At 49.9% G+C, this 21,612-nt stretch overlaps 1 protein-coding gene across 2 annotated transcripts; it reads right to left on the bottom strand.

Moving 5' to 3' along the window:
- Nucleotides 1-475: 475 nt before the first annotated feature.
- Naxd (NAD(P)HX dehydratase) lies at nucleotides 476-14,951 on the bottom strand. 2 transcript variants are annotated; one of them, XM_070002622.1, is made up of 10 exons: nucleotides 14,568-14,951; nucleotides 11,043-11,193; nucleotides 9,879-9,924; nucleotides 8,559-8,647; nucleotides 6,030-6,138; nucleotides 4,516-4,566; nucleotides 4,334-4,438; nucleotides 3,757-3,877; nucleotides 2,750-2,870; nucleotides 476-1,701 (listed from the first exon to the last, which is right to left on the bottom strand). In XM_070002622.1, exons 1-10 carry the CDS (start codon nucleotides 14,605-14,607, stop codon nucleotides 1,551-1,553), a joined length of 984 nt encoding a protein of 327 aa, XP_069858723.1. In that variant the 5' UTR covers nucleotides 14,608-14,951; the 3' UTR covers nucleotides 476-1,550. The 2 variants fall into 2 exon arrangements, with proteins under 2 accessions (XP_069858723.1, XP_069858722.1); XM_070002621.1 differs by lacking the exon at nucleotides 14,568-14,951 and adding an exon at nucleotides 14,456-14,561.
- Between the last annotated feature and the right edge of the window lie 6,661 nt (nucleotides 14,952-21,612).

Consider the following 21,612-nt stretch of genomic DNA (forward strand, 5'->3'; position numbering starts at 1 on the left):
TGGCCCAGAGGCACCTGTGTGCTGCCAGACAGGGAAGGGCCTGGGCTCAAAAACTCCACCTGTTGGACTGTGACAGGGAAGGCTCCCCGAGGACACCTTTGAGATAACTGAACAGAGCATGCAGTGCAGGGCAGGAGACGTCCCGTGGGGCCTATTCACCAGACCTAAGCATGCCTCCAAGCTTGTCCTGGTGCAGGAACATGCCCAGGCTGCAGCTCCTCAGTATCCATGAGCTACAGTAAACAGAGCCAAACTGCCGGGGCTCATGCTCCCTCTGTAAGGGAAGGAGTTTGGTGCTTGTTAGAACAAAACTGCCAACACACTGTACTGACAACAGGCACTGTGGTTTTGGCTCCAACATCTTCACTTAGGAAAACCACAAATTCTCTTGAGTATCTTCTCAAAACATTTGTTTTTTACAGTGTTGGTGACAGAAACCAAGAGCCTTTACAAATACCAAGCAAACTGACCATCATCAGTCTCCAATCGCCAATCTTTATTATTGCTCAGATGGGGTTGACATAGCCCAGGCTGCCCTTAAACTGCAATCCTTGTCCTTCAGTGTCCCAGTGCTGAGGGTGCAGCCATGTCTGGTCCTCTCGCCTTGTCAGTCCCAGGCTTTACACATAACCCTCCAGAGCAAAGACATTCGGGGCACCCTTCCAGAAGATGGTGCACATGCGGAACCAAGCTTCTAAATTAGACGTGAAGTAACAGCAAATCTGTATGAAAACCTGACAAGCTGACTGGTTTTAAAGACACGCTAGCTATCTAGAGCAGCACTGAGTGTCAGAGACCAGAAAGTCCTTGTCAGCTACTCTGTCTCTACCACGGAACAAAGGTGAGAGGAGGCCACCATGTCCACTGGAATTCAGAGCTGCCTATCTCAAGTGGGCTGCGCCTTCTTGGAGACAACAAAGTCCGGCCCTTTCCCCCAGCCAGGCTCAAGTCTCCCACACACCTGCTGCTTCTTCCCTGGATGGCACCAGGGGCTGCATCAGAAGCACAGCTCCCCCCACACACTCCCCAGGTCCTGGCTGTAGGGTGAATGTCTGCTCATAGGCCTCTGGCCCAGATGGGGACTGTCCTGCACTCCCCACCACCCCGAGTGTCAGCAGCACCCTAGTCTCCAGTCTTCTAGATGGCTCCAGATTTCCAGGTGTGCCTCTCTTCCATTAATTCTAAATGAACCCCCATCAACACCCACTCACTTCATAAATCAAACAAAGCCCTGGGGCAGCCTTGGGTAAGCAGACATTTGACTAGAGATCTCGGAGCCAAGTGTGGTCATGAGGACAGACAGAAGCTGTGCTGTTGGGTTTCCTTCTCACAGATCCTCTCTGCCCTCCTTGCTAGCTATGCTGAGAAGCTAAGCAAGTGAGGGAGACTGCTTAGAGTTATAACATCTCCAAATATATTTCAGTTTAGGCAACAACAGCTGCCAGATTTCCCAATCTCGGTATCAGTCAGTGAAGCCAGGGTTCAGGCCCTCACGGGGAGCCTGTGCCCGGGCCTGTGTCCCAGTTCGTGGTCACAAATGTAACCTGACCTTAGGTCTCAAAGAGCTTGCTGAAGGCGGCTCCCACCTCGGAGATCATGTCGGTGGTGGTGGTGGACCGGCCATGCTTCTGGAAGGCCTGGTGATTGCACTGCCTCGTGAGAGTGCATGCCCCCCAGGCGGCCACCAGGAGCGGGCTGGAGCTGGAGGGGAGAGGCAAGTCAGGGAGAGGGGAGTAAGCCCCCCAAACTGCCATACCTCTGAGGAGAAGGCAACTGTACCAGCCCAAACCAGCACGAGCGATCAGATCTCAAGTCCCTGTGCATGTGTTCCGCTGCAGGCGAGCCTGGCTCAGTGTAGTCTGCCTAGCACACATGAGGACCTGGTTCTTTCCAGCACGCGTGTGGTCGTACGTGTACATACACACATGCACACACGCAAGATAGCAGGTTCCCAGTGAGTACTAGGGAAGCTTCAAGGCTGCTCCACAGCTCTCTTGGACGTGCCATGCTGCTGTGAGGACGCTGTGCACACACCTGTTGTGCCCACAGCACCAGGCCAGGCAGGCAGGGGCTGACCTGAGCCCCAGCCTGCAGATCCACACAAGCACCCAGGTGGCCCGGGTGGACATTACCATCCGAGCCATGTTGCACCAAGTGGCAGGTGAGGCCCAGAAGCGCATCCTACACAATGCATGGCCAAGAAGCGGGACTGGCCAGCAGACACCTGTCTAGCAGGTATAGGCCATGAGTTCAAACCTGAGAGAGATGGAGACTGCCTGTCATTTTAGAGTTTTGCTGCCTCTTAATCGCAGCCTTGAAGAGTCTGAGACGAGGAAGGTGCATTTGAGGCCAGCATGGGCTACAAAGACCAGTCTCAAAGACTTTAAATTAAATAAAAATAAAAGCAACAAGACAAAATGAAATGGGAGAAAAACAGATCTAGAAGGACTGCAGTGCAGGCCAGCTGCCCCAGCCTCTGTGCTGGGTCCTCGGCCTTACAGGCCTCCCTACCAGTGTCCTGCACCGTGGCTGCCCCTAAGATCAGCCGGAGCTGGGAAACCACTGGTGCCTGGTCACATCTGCAGCAACTGGCAGGTGTGGAAGCTTCTGGAGAAGGGTTAAGCCTTGCCCAGTGTCCCTTGTAGCACTGCCAGCTCATCTGGCATGTTTCAGGACTCCGCAGCAGAGCTGCAGGGAGAGCAGCACAACTAAGTGGTTTCAGAGCGGGGAGTCGAAGAGGTTTCCATACCCATTTGTCTTCTCAGGTCCGGCCAGGAGGGCCCAGTGCACCATGGGCCCCAGGGAGCCAGACAGGAGGTCGCCTTGGCCCCCGCACCTGCGGCTGCTGCCTTCCTGGCTGCACGCAAGCACTGCAGAGAACAGAGCACACTTGAGCACACCTCCCTGCTCACAGGAGGCCTTCAGGCGGGGGTGGGGGTGGCCGGGGAGAGGAGCTCTGGGGGGAGCAGCCAAGTCAGGACACAGGCTGTTCAGCTCCAGTCCAGAGCCCCAGCCTGCCTGCAGTCCCCACACCTCCACGCATGCCTGGAACACTACACCTGACATCAGGCTGAACCGCACACAGACGCCTCCATTACTAGGCGGTGTAATTTTGCCCACAATTGAGCTCAAGGTACAATGTTCTATTTGTTGTCTGGGTTAGTCTTAGACAGGCCCATGTTGTAAGAACCTCACCTCAGGAACCTGCTTCCTACCTACGGCTGTGTGTGCAGACATGTGCACATGCCCATGTGCCTTCCTGCTCTCCTCTGAATGCGAGGTCCCTAATCACACACCTTGTCTACCATTCCCACACACACCATGCCACGCTGCTGTGTACAGAATGAGTCAACAGGACCCCATGCCCAGGCTGATTCCTGCAGCACCGGTGCTCCGGGCCCCATTGGATAACCCACAGGCCCCAAAGACACAGCAGCTCACTTACACTTTAGCCAGTTTTACAAAATAGAACGAAATGTAGGAAAGGACTCAAGCGATTTGTGGATGGCCAGGTGTCAGGCAGGGGAGCTGTCCTGGGCTCTCACAGCTGTGGCCATACCTGCTTCCTACCCATCATTTATGGAAGGTCACCAAAGCGGCATGCCCAAGGCACTGGCCCAGCAGCCAAGGACAGGAAGTGCTGTCTCCTGCCATGGCACCTCTGTGCTGAACAAGGACTGCTGAGAAGCTATCCATGTGTGAACACGTGAGAGTTCCACCTGGTGTGTAGACCACCACACAGGGAAGTCCACTCACCCTGCTGGCCGTTGGATATCAGGTCCTGCTCGCCTTTCTGAACCACAGTCACGTTCCCCAGAGCCTGGCTGAGCCGCAGGACAGACCCACGGTGATCTCTGTCATCCACAGGACCCCCAATCTACAATGGATGATGACAAGCAAGAACAAGCAAGCCCTCCTAGACACACAGATCCCACGCAGCAGGAACGGCCCTGCGAGCCCAGGCTATCTGTAAAGCAGGTCTAGCCGACAACAGAGCTTGCCCTGCCATCAGACTAGGCTTGCACAAGTAGCAGCAACCTGAATAATGATGAGCTGGCACTCATGGGACCCCTGCTACATGAGTCCCCGTGGCTTCATGGATGGCTTCACACTGAGCAGAGGCAGTGGCCAGGACAGGACAGGGAGATGCCTGGCTGCAGTGTCTTGCATAGGGCTGCTGGGCCCAGGAGCTTTTCTGTCCTACGCTCATGCAATCACAGGCACATGCGCATCCATCTGTGACCTGCAGGGCTGAGTTGGGCAGAACCACAGAACCTGTCCTTCAGCTGAGGCCAAGCACGTGCATCATCTTCCCTGAGTTGCCCGAACTTACCACGGCTTCCCAGAGTCGACTGAACTCCATCTTGTTGGGCGTGAGAATGGCTTTCTGGTAGCCCTGGATGAGAGCTGGCTGCTGTGCGATCAGCCACAGGCCGTCCTGGGGGAGTAGGGGAGACTCAGTGGACGGCCCAGCCCCTACGCTTGCTGTGGGGATGGAGGAGAGGCTGCACTCACTGCGTCGATGACGAGGGGGATGTCCCTGGCCTTGGAGGCCTCCACAATGCCCTGCCAGGAAGGAGAGCACCAACCATCAGAGACCTGCAGCAGCTCCACACACAGCACTCCACGAATCCACCTCCAGACGCCAGGCACACACTCACCTCCAATAGCAGAGGCCAGATGTGTCCTCTTGAGTCCAGTCACTATTGTGAAGGTTTCATAGCACTTTATTTACACATTTTAAGACGATGAGGCACCACAATAATAATAAAAAGTTGGTGGACCATTTTTCTCTAAAAGGATTGTGCTTTTTACAGATTTTTAGGTCAATTTTGGTCTCTGACATCTCTGTCTCTTCTAGATTTTCTAATAGAGCACACAGAGCAGCCATCCAAGGCAGACACTCAAGCACTGGATGTGTGAGCCCTGGCACAGCCTAATTGTTAGACTCCTAGAAAATGCGAGAACTGAGCCCTGTGAGGGTGTCCTGCCACAGGAAGTGCGAAGGTGCCAGCCTGGAACAGCAGCTTGAGGGGAGGGGCACATGAATCCTGATCCCACTGCATAGTGTCTACAGACTTATCCACAGAAAATACCCAGAGTGTGTGTGCATGTGCGCGCACACACACACAACTATTCAAGACAACACAAAGAGGAAAACTACTGAAAATATAAAAAACGTGATATGAATTCCAACATTCAGGAGACTGAGGCAGGAAGATCAAAGCAAAGGCCAGCCTGGGTTACGTGCAGGCATCTACTCAAAATAACAACAACAACAAAATCAACTCACAAAAACACTAAAAGACAAAATAAAATATCAGAGCAAATACACAGGATATGATAAATTAGCTTCTGCCATTAAAAACTGAAAATCAGGAAAGTTGAGCATCCCACCAGGGAAGTCTCTAGAAGCCATAGAGCAAGCTACATAAGAGCAGCAATGGCGTGAGGCTGGGACACGGGGCACTGACGGTGTGGGGCCAGGCACCGATGTGAGGACAGGATGTCACATCACAAGGTCAGACAATCACACATAGAAGGCATAATATTAAGGCAGCACCCCGTCCACATTCATTTACAGTCAACATCATCACTACCCAAACCCCAGCTGCCTCTCTGCAAGGCTACAGGCGATCCCAAGGCTCATAGAAAAGCGTGGGTCTTGGCGGAGGTGAGTCCCAAAATAACCCCTGCACTTAGGGTCAACTGATGGTCAAGCAGGTACCAGGCCAGCCAGAAGAAAGCCTTTTGGGAATGCTGAAGTGTGAACTTACACCCAGTTAAAAGCACTGGGAGCCCTGGCTTCCACCTTCCAATCACCCAACCACCCAGGCACTTGGAGTGTTCACATGGCTGAGCCAGTTATTCTGGAGCCTGATTCTAAGCTCAGTCCACTCTATTCAATCGCTGGCCTCCACAGCCTCACTTATCCACCTGCGAGGCTCTGAAGAGGCCCTGGGAAAAACTGAACAGTGTGAGAGCCAAGCATGTCTATGAAGAGGTACACTCATAATGACTTGACTCACCCTGACATTACTGAGCAGCTGGTCATCTCTGCCGAGGCCAGGCCCCACGATGAGGACGTGCAGCCTGGGAAGCCACTTCTGCACCTCCTCAACCGCATTCAGACTGTCCCTGAGGAGGAACAGGGAACTAAAATTAATCACAATGTGCGCTTACCTCTCTCTTTTGGAGTACTGGAACCAGGCATGGAACCAGGGTCTGGTACCAGCTGGGCAAGTGCTCGCCCTGTGAGCTAGATGCTAGTCCTAAACCACTTGATTTTGAAATTGTAATTTAGCTTTACAGAAGATGTGTAAGTAAGGCAGGTAGCCGTGGCATCAACCCCCTACCCACCCCCACTCCAGATTATACCAGTAAGGAGTAAGCACTGGCTCTACTCCCGTAACCCACACATCCCATCACCCCACCCTGTGTCCTGTCTTTGCTCCTCAATCCTGCAGATGCCATGCTGTGTTCCACCTTCATCCCTCCTCCCACCCCACAGCCTGGCTTAGGCTGAAACCCAAGCTTAGAGGCCTAGCTTCCTGCCTTTAAAATAAGTGGTAGCCAGGTGTGAGAGGAGAGCTGGCAACCTGGCACCTGAGGCGAAGGCAGCAGGATGGAGAGTTCCAGGTCAGCCCAGCCACTGAGATCTTGTCTCAACAAACATAAACAGAACAAGTTAGAATACGTCATTAAGATCCGGTGCCAGTGGCTCATGCCTGTGATTACCTAGCTACTCAAAAAGCTGAGATCTGAGGATTGTGGTTCGAAGCCAGCCCAGGCAGGAAAGTCCATGAGACTCTTCTTACTTTTCTTATAGAAAGCTAGATGAGGTGCTGCAGCTCAAGTGGTAGAATACTAGCCTTGAGCAAAAAGTGGCTCAGGGACAGTGCCCAGGCCCTGAGTTCAAGCCACAGGACTGGCAAAAACAAAACAAATCAAAGAATACATCACTGAGACTAATTTCAGAATTATCTGCTCCCATATCACTGGCCACTGTGGCATCTGTGTGGATACACAGGAGCGTCTGGGAGCATCTCACACATCCACAGACTGGCCCGGAGACGTCCCAAGCCCCGCCCTAGAGCTGCTGTCACCCCACGGACGGGGCCTGCCATCACTAGTCCACACCTTCCTGCACTGGGTCCAGCTGTGAGAGCAGAGCCCACTGTCCCCACAGGGGCTCACACTGGCACTCGACCCTCATTCCTAGCCCTCCCAAGCTGACCCTCAAGAGACCTGGCCCGGCCCCACGAGAACCATCTGGATGTATCTATGGCCTGACTGTTGATGTGCTCCTGCTGTGTTCCACTCCCACCCCTCTTCTCCGAACCAAGGCCCCCTCTGCAGATGCTGCTCCTTCACCTCGTCCTCACCTCCTGGTATACACCTTGCCCCGTGCGAACCAGTCAGTACAAAGCTGTCCCCGCCCACCCCACTCCTGCCCGTGCCTTCTAGTCCACTAGGATGTCCTGCAGGTAACCAAAACACACAGGTCCAACGTCTGCCACATGTCCCCCAGGTGAACACACAGCCAGCTCAGGCTAACACACTCTTGGTCTCATCTGAGGCTCATGCCTTGGGTCCAGCCTGCTAGCTAGGCCTGGGGGCTGTACTCTCCCCAAACCCCCAAAGAGTCAGTCCCTTCTCCCCTCTGAGTGTATATACTTCATACCTGTGGCAGGACCTTACAGCAGCCACCACCCAGCCCCAGGGCTCCCAATGAAGCCCAGGAGCCCCTTGTCATAAACTGGGTCCTGCCCTCCCGCTGAGCTGCTCAGACAACCCTGAGCCCCAGGACTCTGGTGCTACAGACACTGGTACAGCCTCCACTGGGGCTGGGTGACAGGGCCTTCTCCCCAGGGCCTGTGGGCACCACAGGAACGTCAGGTGCGGCCGCCGAGTCCCTGCTCCAGGCCTTTGCTCACCTGTGATGTGCCAGTGTCAGAGTAGCCTTCCCAGTGCAGTGAGACTTCCCAGTTCAATGGGACCCGCATGTCAGCACGGTTAAAGGAAGGACTCTGCTTTTGCACACTGCAGCCATCAGTGGCACAGAGCCGGGCAGCAGAGAGCATTTTACGTTGTCAAAGCAGCACAGATTACACCTGTTCAGGGGGACCCACATCAGGTGCTGACTGCGAGAGGCTTCACTGCCCCCCAATCCTCTTTCCACCACAGCAGTCCTGCCCACACAGGCTCAGACTTCCCCTAGATCCCCAGCCACTTCTGCTAGGCAAGGGCACTGTACTCGCAGCTACGGCATCAGCCACCACAGGTGCCCCAGGACTCGCCTTTCATTGTTAACAGAGGTCTTAAGTTGTTCAGGCTGGCTTTGAACTTGCAGTCCTCCACCCCCACCTCTCCCTCTCAAGTAGCTGGAACTATAAGGTGCATGCTACCAGGTCGTTTCACTACAGTAGTCTTACTCCAGGTAGCACTGGCTACAAACTCTGAGCACAGTGGCTCTCCACTCTCCGCCTGTGGGCAGAAGCACTGAGGGCCAGCCTTGGACAGCTGCTGGTGGAGGAAGGACACACAGGCCCACTCACAGGACTGGGTGAACGATCAGCTCCGGGCTGTAGGACTTGATCACAGGCGCGGCCTCCCTGGCACAGAACACATGGGACAAGTCTGCACCCTGAGGAACAAGGCAAGATGTCCACTTAGAGCAGGGTGTGCTGAGCAGGACCTATGGGCAGCAGGGGCGAGCTGAGCATCTGACAGATGAAGTCCAACCATTCCAGTCTCTCAGCACTCATGCCACAGGAACAACACAAACCAGTCGTACCATAGCCAGGAGGCCTTGGAAAAAGTGGCATAAGAAAATGCTAGGGCCAGGCACCAGTGGCTCTCGCCTATAATGCTAGCTACTCAGGAGGCTGAGATCTGAGGATAACGGTTCGAAGCCAGCCTGGGCAGAAAAGTCCCTGTGAGACTTTTATCTTCAATTAACCACTCAAAAACTGCAAGTAGCTCTGTGGTTCAAGTGGTTGAGTGTTAGCCTTGAACACAAAGTGGCTCAGGAACAGTGCCCAGGCCTTGAGTTCAAGCCCCACAACCAACCAAAAAACAAACAAAAAAAAAACAAAAACAAAAACAAAAAACAAAATGCTGGGGACAAAGGCAGACTTCTACAATGCCCTCACGTGCAAGTTCAGAGCCACCCAGCCCAGCCCCTGTACATCATCCACTAGACAGGGGCACTGGGACTGGATCAAGTCTGTGGGAAAAACACCAGTTCCAAAGCACTAGTTGGCAGATGTGAGGTATCCTAGCATTACTCTGGTGAAGAATAATATGAACAAAACATTTATTTTTTTTTTAAAGGGAGACTGTAATTCATGTTACTTTGTTGCCAGAATAGATATACAGGTGTTTCTATCACCCATGATTATCCTATTATTCAGATTTCTATAAGAACATACTTGAAGAACCCACTTTTTTTTTTTTTTTTGCTTGTCATGGGGCTTGTACTCAGGGCCTGAGCTTTTTTTCATTTTTTTTGTATTTTTTTAATTGTAAAAATACTGTACAGAAAGGTTACAGTTACATGAGCAAGGTAATGAGTACATTTCCTATCGTGCATTATTGCCTCCTCCTTAGTTTTCCCCCTACCATCCCTTCCCTCCCCACCTCCTCAACTAGTCCCCCTGCCCCCCCCCCCCAGCTTCTTTTGGCTCAAGGTTAGTGCTATACCATTTGAGCCATAGCACCACTTCAAGTTTTTTTCTGTTTATGTGGTACTGTGGAATTGAACCTGGGGCTTCATGCATACTACACAAGCGCTCTACCACTGAGCCACATTCCCAGCCCTGGATAACTCACTCTTTAGCAGAAACACTCCACCAAGGGGTTTGGGGCAAACTTACCACCTTGAGAGCTGAGATTGCTGCAAAATATGGGGCTCCCGTGTACCTAAAAAGATAGTAGAGTCAGAACTTCTGAGCAAGGCAGGCAGTCAACAACAAGCTATCAATAAAAGGCAGATAAAAATACCACGCGAACAGGTAAGAATCATAGACAGACACGAGGTTACAGAACGGATGTTCAACACAGGAGAGAACTAGAAAAGCCTCTTTCTCCCCCCTGCTGCTGTTTTCCATGGTTGGCATGGGTGCCCATGCCTCCACACCAGGCAGGACAAAGCAGCACTGGCAGGAGAGGCTTCTGCCAGAGAGCTTTGGTCAAGGTAGTCGGGGGATCAGGGATTTAGAGCAGAAGAAAGCATTCTCCAGGACTAATGGCAAAGTCATCACGGCCACTGAGTGCCATGTCCCCCCCCCAGGAGCTCCCCACAGTGGGCCTCTGCAGCACCCCTGGTGCCATTGCGGGAGTGAGAGCACCAAGGGGCTGTGCTGGGCATCTCTTCTGGCACAGGAGGACCCTTGCCTTTGCCATCAGGTGAGCACCCGAAAACTGAGCCTACCTGCAGCAGGAGACAAATGCCAAGCACACAGAACAAAGAGCCGCTCTGCGTCCACATGTGACTCCGAAGTGTCCCAAGCAAAGGGCTGACAGACCACATCCCTGCTTGCACCCTAGCACACACAAACGAGGGGCCTTTGCAGAATCACACCAAAAAACAGCTCATGCCAACAGCCAGGCCCAGCTGCTTCCGTGCCCTGCAGGGTGGGAGCTGAGCTCCTACCACATGCCAGTGTATGTGGCTCAGAACACAGTGCTCACAGGAACTGGGAAAGCCAACAACAAAACAGACAAAACAAAAACCACACATTCATGCATGAATTGGTGAAATGTGGAATTTGAAAGCTCAAGCAAGATGACATGAATTAGAAGTGAAAGCAAGCTGAATGCCCGTCAGATTTTCAGGTACAACGATGAGAACAAGTCATCTGGAGCTCCATAGAGCTGCTACTCCATCAGATGGCTCATCTCTGAGACAGGCCACATGCCCTGCCGCATCCATTCAGAAATGATTGAAGATGCACGGATGGACAGACAGCAGGCAGGCAAATGCAGACAGGTAAGAAATGGCCTTTTTAAAAACATCAACATTTTAAAGTGACACTCACTCTTGACAGCCCCCAACCACGCCTATTCGCCCATCTTGCCCTTTGTGTTTCTTCAAAGTTGGGGCTGGTACAATGTTTCTCACCAACTGGAAGAAATTCTCCATATCCTCTACTGACTGTGCCTTATGTAGTGAAAATGTTCTTCTCAAAACTGAAAAACAGAAAAACAAAGTTACTCAGAATGGTGAAGTCCCACTCACATTATACTACAGAGACTTAAAATACCCCACTTAAAATACTTCCAAAGCTGACTTAAAAGGAATGTCAGAGTTTTCCCCAACAGAAAAAGTTACAACACTAACACTGGTAATATACTGTGTATCTAGTTTATATGTATTAGACTAGTTGGTCTTCAAAATGGACTTTGTAATCTTCAGAAAGCTTTATCTTAATAAAACAGTGGCTAATCACTTATTAAACTCTTCCTTCATTTCAATTTCTCTCTATTAGGTCTTGTCCCTCTTCAAAACTGGAAAGCAAGCCTCCATTTGGAGGTTCTATTGTTAATATTCAAAGTTGACAGTTTCACTGTATTATTTCCAATAGTACTTTCAACACTCAACTGGATACTAATTAAATTACCTAAAAATGGCATTCTAAATATAGCACTTCTTAATAGCAAATGTGACACAGAAGAATAACTTCATCATCTTGACTTGCCCTTAAGTAGCTAGGATTCAATGGCTGTTCTAGGTTCCTTACAGTGCATACTTCACTACAGGCAGCCACGCCTACAATGTGCTTAAAACCCAGGTGATTTCCTTGTGTTACAGACACCAGACATGCTGGTTTCAAGAATTACACAGACAGTGAGGACTTATTGAAATGTTAGTTTGGAAAGAATTTCCAGGCTAGCCTAGGCAAAAAGCAAGACCACATCACAAAAGTGACTTAAGCAAAAAGGACCTGCGGGTGAGTCAGTGACAGAACAAGCAGGGTGTTCTGAGTTCAAACCCTAAGACCTCCTAAAAAAAGCATATATAATTGGCAGCAGCATTTTGTAATGTTAACTGCCGTTCCCTATGGGGTTGTGCAGTCTTTCCAGCATCCTGACCCCACAGGAGTACAGGCTAGAAGGGACATGGTCAGTACCCTCCTCTTGGGGGCTGGGAAGGTGGCTCAGTGGTAGAGCGCATGCCTTGCATGCCAGAGGCCCTGGGTTCGATTCCTCAGCACCACATAAGCAAAAAGAAAAAAGCTGGAAGTGGCGCTGTGGCTCAAGTGGTAGAGCCCAGGCCCAGAGTTCAGGCCCCACGACCGGACCCCAAAAAAAAAAAAAAAAAACAGTACCCTCCTCTTCTCTGCCCACACAGTAGGCAGCTCCCCAACTCCACATCTCCACCGGATGGAGGAGGAGTCAGGGTCTCCATACAAGAGACCTAACCCCCAGTTACTACAAAGAAACTGGCACACAATGAGACACTCAATGTTTGATGGCTTTCACAGCAATGGAAACTGAGTCTCAGAGAGAGACTTGATACCACAGTTCCTAAGTGGCAAACCAGGCCTCACACCTGTAAGCTGAGATCTGGAGGATCACAGATCAAGGCCAGCCAAAGCCAACAAGTTTGCTAGACTCTATCTCCAAAATAAGTGGGGACAGAGGTATAGCCCATGAAGTGGAGTGCCAGGACCTCAGTGTGCACCTTAAACTGAGGCACACCTCAGACTGGAACATGCTAGCTCCCAAACTGTTTTTTGATTTGTTTTTCTGATGGAAGGAGCGTTTGAACTCAGGGACGCACATTTACTAAGCAGGCACTCTACAACTCCAGACCCAGATCCAGCCCTCTGGTTGTGCTTTGCACTCACCAAATGACCAACTGCATTCAGCTGCACCATTCTATCAAAACACTACTGTTTGAAGGCAAAACAAAGTTTTCAAGTTGGGCACAACTGGCTAATGCCCATAATCCTAGCTACTCAGGAGGATGAGATCTGAGGATCAAACTGCCAAGCTAGCCTAGGCAGAAAAGCCAGGGAGACTCCACCTCTAACTGGCCAAATTTTGGGCTGGAGACATGGCTAAAGTGGTACAGGGCCAGCTATTAGCAAGAAAGCTGAGTTTTGAGGTCAGGAGTTCAAGACCAAAGAGCAATATATATATCCTTTCTTTTGTGCATGTACCAATACTAGAGCCTGAACTTGGGAACTGGGTGCTATCCCTTAGCTTCTTACCCTAATGCAGGCACTCTACCACTTGAGCCACACCTCCACTTCCCACTTTTTGCTGGTTAATTGAAGGTAAGAGTCTCATAAACTTTCCTAATTGGGCTGATTCTCAGATCTTAGCCCCTTACTAGCTAGGATTACAGATGGGAGACACAGGTGCCTGGCAAACAAAACTTTCAACCACCAACCAAAACAAAATTCACATCTTTCACACTATTTAAAACCTTGTTGGAAGAGATACTCTCAAGAAGTATGGCATTTCTCTTTTTACCTATAAATGTATGAATACAAAGTCCAAACCACAACCAGTATTCTGCCCCAATCATGTGTGACTTGTGAGCTGAAATTCTCTAAAGGAGCCTAAATACCGAATGTTACACAGTGGAAGCCAAAAGATGCTTTAGCATGTACTTTAACTGGTTAACCCAATGCTCCCATGATTATTAGGCAAGCTTCTCTTATCCTGAACACTAAGCTTAGCAGCCCTCAAGTGTCCACTAACCCTAAGGCTAATACTGCTACAAGAAGCCACATGAAACCCACAGAAGAGGTCTTCTAGATTTGCTGTGGCCTGCCTACCTGATGCCCTCCCCTAATGTAACACCGAGTGTATTCCCGTAGGACATTTTGTTCTGAATCTGTGAAGTTCGCATCACCTCTTCCTGGGGAATGTCGTCCAGGTAACAGGAGTGCCCCTGAGGCCACCGATCACTCAGCCGGACAAAATGCTTTCGTTAGCAAACTTCCAAAGAAGGTCACGCACATTTCCCAACACTGCGTGGCAGACTGAGCTTCGGAGCTGGCTTCTTGTCACAGCCACTTGGATTTACCCAACATCACCCAGCTGAATATGAACGCCAGAGTACAAAGAATCAAAGGCTCTGACGAGGGGATACCCGGAAATGCAAACGCTGAAAGTCACCCGGTCTCCAAGACAATTCCGAGTCTAGGAACACAAGTCACAGCTGTTTGGGTTTTTAAGGAATGAGGCTGGGGAAGACTTAACCCTGTTTTTCTGTGCCATAGCGCTTCAAATGAATGCAAACTACAAGCCAGTGTGTGACAGTAACTCCTGAACGACATGACAGCGTAACGCGGAGACGGCTTCACAGATGCGAAGCTCAGGACTCCGGGAGCCGCAGGATCGGCCTCCCCGGCCTTTCCGGCCTCCCGCTCCCCACGGGCGGCGGCCCGCGAGGCCCCGGCTCCCCGAGGTCCCGAGCCGGCCCGCAGCCCGGTACCTGAGCGCAGCGGCGGCCCGTAGAGTGCGATGGCGGCGGAGAGAAGCGCCAGCGCGGCTGCGACGGCGACCGCGCGGCCGGCCATCCGCGGGAAGGAGGGTCTCGAACTTACCTCGCTCGCAGACCCGGGTTGCCACCCAGCCGAGTCCCATAGCTTCCGGCGGCCTTCCGGGTTCCCGGCGGCCTCGCGATTCCGCCGGAAGCGCGGCTGTGGGACGCGGCTTCCTCCGGGAGCGCAGTCAGGAGGCTCTCTCCTTCCGCCGGAAGCGCGTCCGTCCGTCTTTCCGCTGTACCAGCCGTCCCGGTGTCGCCTCCTCCACTAGCCCCAGGGCCCCTCTTTGGGATATCCCTGCCAGCCCCGCCCCGCCTCCCGAGGCCGCGCCCCTGCCTCAGCCCAAGTCCGGGCCGCTGGACGCTCCCGCCAGGCTCCTGCGCGGAGGTACGCGGCCGCCGGAACCGCAGCCATTAGGTCCGGGTTCCGACATCCCGGCAACCCCTGCGCCGCGGTCTGAACCACAGGCATTTGGGCCTGTTTCCGGTTTCCCGGCGTGCCCAGCGGCGCCTCCGGAAGTAGGCGTCTCACTTTCTGCAGTCCTGACTCGGGCGTTCGCCTCACCCTTGTCCAGTTTGTGCCAATAACAGGCAGCTCCAGAGATTGACCAGTGCGAAGGCCAATCAGTCCTCGGCCCAGCTCTGTCCACAAAGTAACTGCATCAAGATAGGCTGTAAGGGTTCGGGACTTGGTTGTTTGGCCAGCCATGTTTGGGCCTTGGGCTCTAAAGGAAACGGTTGGCTTCGAAGGATGCCCTGTTAGCGAGCTGCTGGTAGCAGAAGTCCTGTAGGCGTTGGAGCTCTGAGGACAGCATTGTGCCGATCCAGTCGGTGTGTGCCTTCCCTGCTTCCTGGGCGGGCGTCCCCGGGCCGGTTTCCCCGTGAGCTTCAAACCTATGAGGCCGGGCCCCCACCCCCACCCTGCTCAGCGTCTGAGACCAGCTCCCCGCCCGCTCTGCCAGGGCCACCCCGTGGTTGAAGGCGCCAGACCTGGCCACGACCTCACTTGACTTTTTCTCCGCTTGGGTCTGGATGGGTGGAGTGCGAATCCCCGCACAGAACGTCTTCAGAAAATCATGCTTGAGAGAGAGGGGCCAAGATCGAATGGGATGCGTTGACTACCTGAGATGGCGCGATGAAATCCCCCCCCCCCCGGTGTATAATAACGTGTAATAAACTAAACTAAGTCCGCTTGTGATAGCAAAACAGGTTAGCCAGGCGCTGATGGCTCATGCTTGTCTGTAATCCTAGTTACCAAGCAGGCTGAGATCTGAGGATCGAAGTTTAAAGCCCACTCCGGCAGTCAAGTCCATGAGACTCATCTCCAGTTAACCAGCAAAAAGCCGAAAGTGGAGCTGTGGTTTAAGTGATAGAGCACCAGCCTACAGGAAAAGCTAAGGGACAGAGCCCAGACCCTGTGTTCAAGCCCCAGTACTGGCACACAAGCGCACACACAAACCAAATTCATGAGCACTAAAAAAAGAGTTCTGTACTATGGCATTTACATTTTTTTCCCCTGTAGTGTTCCGTTGTGGTTTTAACATCATCTTTTAAGTAAAAAAAGTTTGAAGCGGGGCGCTGGTGGCTCACGCTTGTAATCCTAGCTACTCAGGAGGCTGAGATCTGAGGATCGCGGTTCAAAGCCAGCCCGGGCTTTGACCAAAAAAAAAAAAAAAAGTTTGGGTGTTCCCCTCACTTATTTTCCAGTTCGGTAGGTTAGAAAGGGAATTATTTTGTCCTTAAATCTTTGGTAGAATCCATCAAAGTTTTTTTTTGGGGGGGGGTTATTTATTTATTTATTTATTTGGTCAGTCTTGGGGCTTGAACTCTGGGCTTGGGTGCTGTCCCTGTGCTCTTCAGCTCAAGGCAAGTGCTCTACCGCTTGAGCCACAGAGCCAATTCCAGTTTTCTAGTGGTTTATTGGAGATAAGCATCTCACGGACTTTACTTCCCTGAGCTGGCTTTGAACCACGATCCAAATATTTGCTCATCCAAATATTTCACTACTGATCAATCAGCTTTTGGTTCTATTTGTTATACCAATTTATAATTTGATCTTTCTTTTTAATTTGTTGGTACTAGAGTTTGAATTCAGGGCCTAATTATTGCTATACTGGCTCCATTCTGATGAGCCTAGCCTCCAGCCCTACTTTTAACTAGTTATTTCTAAGATAGGATCTGGTTTCCTGCCTAGACACGCACCTGAGTCATGATTCACCTACTTTTAGGCTTTGCCATCACTGGGATCTCAGGCCTGGTCTTTCATGGAAATGTAGTCTCACAGGCTTGTCTGCTTGGCTAGCCTGTAACTATGATCTTTCCAATCTCAGCCCCTAGCATACACTCTTCTTCCCAGCTATGAATTGGGAAGGGATCTTGAAAACTTTTCTGCCTAGGCTGGCTTTGATCCTCAATGCTCCTATCCTCACCCTCCCAAGGAGTTAGGATTACATGTGCGAGTCACTGGCTCCTAGCTTAAATATTCTTATTTAGTGCTATGTTTCCCTCCTGCTCACTTTGATTTATTTTTACTTTTTTAGTTCTTGAAAAAATGAACTCTATCACTGTCTACAAACTTTCTCTTCTCAGTTGAGCATTAATGAGATGGTCTGTAGGCAGTCATGTGTCATCTGGAAGGTCCACACACAGCAGTGTGTCAACCAGATGGTCTGTAGGCAGCAGTGGTTGGTTGCCTTTCCTTACTTCTCTGCTGTTGAGTGAGGAGACAGTTGACCCACGAGCACTTAGACAGGTATTGCTTAGATAGCACAAGCCAGCTCAGCGTAGTTCAGGTCCCTCTCTCAAACAATGATAGAGAAACAACAGAAGACAGATGACAGGCAACATAAGTGGCTGGGCACTCCATGGCTGGGGAGCAATTACATGCTGCAGCCAAGTAATTCCATATTCTGCAGTCGTACTCTAATGAAGGAGGCACAAGGTAGAAATGTCCACACCAGAGAGGCAGATGAGAAGTGCTTCCTGTCAGCCTTTCTCAAAGTGGGGTGACAGCTTACAAGTCCCTTGGCAGCACTCCCTTGCGGCACTGTCCAGCCCCCCATGTTCTGGAAGGGTCCTTCGACATTCCGCATGGCTTAGGTTTGCCTGCATGCAAGTCTGGCTGTGGGGCTGGGGTGTCGTGATCAGCTCTCTTCTTTCTCACAGGTACTAGGAACTTCCTGCCTGCCGGTCAGCTCACCGATTGGCTTGTACATGCATTTCCAGGTACCTGCAGGCTCAGTGTTGAGGAGCTTTCTCTGCCATCGGGCCTGTTCACGCATGCATCTCCAACGCCATCTTTTTGCAAACCCATTCTTCATGAAAGTGACTCACTGACCCCTGATGCCATATGCAGAAACATTTTCTATTAGAATCCCCAATGTCTATGAGTCAGACTCCCATCATTTACCCAACATTGTCATCTGTCATTTATCAACTAGTTATTTTTCCTGATAAAAGTATCTCATTTAAAATTTCACCAGAGAGCCTTTCTTTCTTTTCTTTTTCTTTTTGTCAGTAGTGGGACTTGAACTCTGGGTCTGGGCGCTGTCCCTCAGCTCTTCAGCTCAAGATGAGCACTCTACCACCTGAGCAACAGCGCTACTTTCAGTTTTCTGGTGGTTTATTGGAGATAAGAGTCTCACAAATTTTCCTGCCTGGGTTGGCTTTGAACCACGATCCTCAGATCTCAGCTTCCTGAGTAGCTAGGATTATAGGCATGAGTCACCAGTGCCTGGCTGGAGAGCCTTTCTTGTCTTTAGAACATTCTTGCTCCTGGTTTTCTTGTTATTTCCTGCATGTTAGTTATCCCTGCCCCTACCTCCTGGTTTCAATCCCTCATGGCCATCTCTTGCTCCAATTGCTGCTATGGAAACCAGCTCCCTAGGTGGCTCCCTGCCTTGGAGCTTTCTGGCATTGGACTTTGGGGCCTGTGCAAGGCACCTGCAAGCCTCTACCCAGCCAGTTCAGGCTTGAACAGATGTTTCACATTTGAGACCTTTGCATCATTTCTGCAAATCCAGCACTGTTGTGATCATTTCATGAATCACTGAGCTAGCCAGAAAAGGATGGGTACCAGAGCATCCTGGCTTCAGTTTTCACACTACACTGAATGTAAGACAGCAGATGGCATTGTGTCCTGGATCTTTCCATGTCTGTTTGTTGTAATAGGGATTTACCCTTCCATAAGAACTCAACCCAGGTTAAATGAACTTCTTGCTTTCACTCGGATCTGTATTATTATTAATGTTATAAGTTTTTGGTTTGAGCTCAGTGGCTTGTGCTTGCTTAGCAAGTGCTCTATCACTGGAACATGCCTCCAGTCCCCTTGATGCATGGTGTTCTTTTTTAAGTGACCTAACTTGTAAGATGAAGCTAAACTGTATAGTTGGTCTGTATGTGTCTGTACCTTATGTTCTAATGATTGAACTCAAGGCCTTATGCTTGCTAGGCAGCATTCTGCCACTTAAGTCATGACCCAGCCCTTTGGCTTTAGTAAGTTTTCTTTCGAATAGGGTCTCACACTTCTGCACCAGATGGCCTCAGTATCATCCTAAGTATCATCCTAAGTAGCTGGGATTACAGGCAGGAACATGTGGTAACTTCTACCCCTGTACAATTAATATATGCTAACAAATAGTGTGTTGTGAAAGGCTATTTTTGAATTTCAGTTCAATTCTTGTCTAAAGAGTGGAGGATCTGGGATGTAGCTCCATGGTAGAGCATTTTCTTGGAGTGCACGAGACCCTGGTCGATTCCTAGTACCATATATAGAAAAAAAGTAGAAGAAGATTAAACTGCTACTCTTAATTTAGTTAGTTGTGTTTTGTTGTTGCTGTTTTTTATTTTTTTTTTGGCCAGTCCTGGGGCTTGAACTCTGGGCCTGGGTGCTGTTCCCTGAGCTTCTTTGGCTCAAGGCTAGCGCTCTACCAGTTGAGCCATAGAATCACTTCTGGCTTTTTCTAAGTAGTTTATTAGAGATAAGAAACTCAGGAGCTTTCCTGCCTGGGATGGCTTTGAAACTTGTTCCTCATTCTGAGTAGCTAGGATTTCAGGCATGAGCCACCAGCACCTGGCTGAATGTCTTCTCTTAAATGATGAAAAAAGCTTTCGAGACATTAAGCTACCAAGTTTCATAAAACTATAAGATATATATGTTTTTATACACATAGATTTGTTATGTTAAATCATTGAAGTAATAAACTACTAATATATTTCTATTTATTTATTTACTTACTTACTTGCCAGTCCTGGGGCTAGAACTCAGGGCCTGGATACTGTCGCTGAGCTTCTTTTGCTCAAGGCTAGTGCTCTACTGCTTGAGCCACAGCACCACTTCTGGCTTTTTCTGTTTATGTGGTCCTGAGGAATCGAATCCAGGGCTTCATGCATGCTAGGCAAGCACTCTACCACTGAGCCACAGACTCAGCCGTAATGTAATCCTTTATCTTAGGCAATTCCTATAGAGTTCTGGCTTATTTTCTAAAGTTATTGAGAAATAGCATATGACAGCTGTTACATTTAAAATTCATTGGAATGGCCGAGCACTAGCAGCTCACGCCTATAATCCTAGCTACTCAGGAGACTGAGACCTGAGGATCTTGGTTCAAAGCCAGCCCAGGCAGGAAAAGCTGTGAAACTCTTATCTCCAATAAACCACCAGAAAACAGGAAGTAGTAGTGTGGCTCAAGTGGTAGAGCGCTAGCCTTGAGCTGAAGCGCTGAGGGACAGAGCTCAGGCCCAGAGTTCAAGCCCCATGATCAACAACAACAAAAAATTGTTGGAATGTACCTTAATAGAGAATATAGTAAATAATTGTTATGTTAGACTCCTGTGAGCCATTGTCACCAAGATGACATGTGGTCAGCATATGTTGAACCAAGCCAGTGGCATCCTTCTTAGAAGAAGGACATGTCAATAGTGAGAGGATTAAGAATGTTTGAAACTCCTGTAAAATATTCACAGAAAGAAACCTCAGAATGCAGCCTGTGTCTGCAAGCTCATAGAAATGGCCAGCCAAGACAACTGAAATCTGGAGAGAAATGTGAACCTCAGTTTAGATGTTATAAAAATTCTTTTTGATAGACTTACACAAAACCATTCCAAATGGACAGATATGAGAAAACATTGAGGTGCACAGAGGCATGAAAAAGGGGGAAAGCCAGATGTGGTAGTGCTGATTATAATCCCACCACTTGGGAGACTGAGGCAGGAGGTTCCTGAATTGCTAGCTGGGGCTACGTCGTGAGTTCAAGGTCAATCTGTGCTCTTTGGTGATACAAAAAAAAAAGTGTGGGAGAGAAGAAGACTTCTTATTTGAATGTGGTTATATAGGACTTATCTGTACAAGTTATTGGTCTCTGGAAATGGGAATATTGATTGTACAGATACAAACATTATGTGGCTATATATACATATGTATATACATGCTCATGGGGCACAAACTCATGATTCTCCTGCCTCAGCATCCCAAGTGCTAGGATTACAGGCACACACCACCATGCCCTGCATATTTTTTCATTTTTAATCAATGTGTTGGAGGACGTAGACTTCCCTCTAAGAGAGGCCTGTGGGTCACATGAGCTCTAACATGCTGTTCTGTTCACTGACCTTTGTAATCATTACTTCACTTTCTTCTTTAACAAGTTAGTCATTCATCCTAAGATCACAAACATCTTGATTTTCTAATTCTGTGATTATTTGTTTTCAATATACCAGTAGTTTTGTCTAGAGGAGGGGTATATGCAGGACTTTAACTCTCTATCATGTATGACCTATAGCAGAGAGATTCTGTAAATGTTTCACTTCATTGCACTGTCCTTTAAACCCTGTGGGATGCGGGTGGGAGGGGTGGGCCTAACTTCCTCTTTAGACAGGAAGTTCAGCCCAAAATATGCCAAGTCCTGTACATGGTCACAATCTGATTGACAAATAATAAGGACTTAAGTTCGAACTTTCGCTGTTCAGATTTCTCTGAGCAGTGACCAGAGCTCGCTTTGGGACAAGCACAGAAGGAGAGTATCAGAGGATGTCGCACTTGTACTCTGCATTCTTGTGAGACATTTGACCTTTTTATAGAGGCACATATTGCTCATAGAATTTTGTAA

The sequence above is a fragment of the Dipodomys merriami genome, unplaced genomic scaffold (genome assembly GCF_024711535.1).
Source record: "Dipodomys merriami isolate MVZ:Mamm:240054 unplaced genomic scaffold, mDipMer1.0.p SCAF_6, whole genome shotgun sequence".
NCBI lineage: Eukaryota > Metazoa > Chordata > Mammalia > Rodentia > Heteromyidae > Dipodomys > Dipodomys merriami.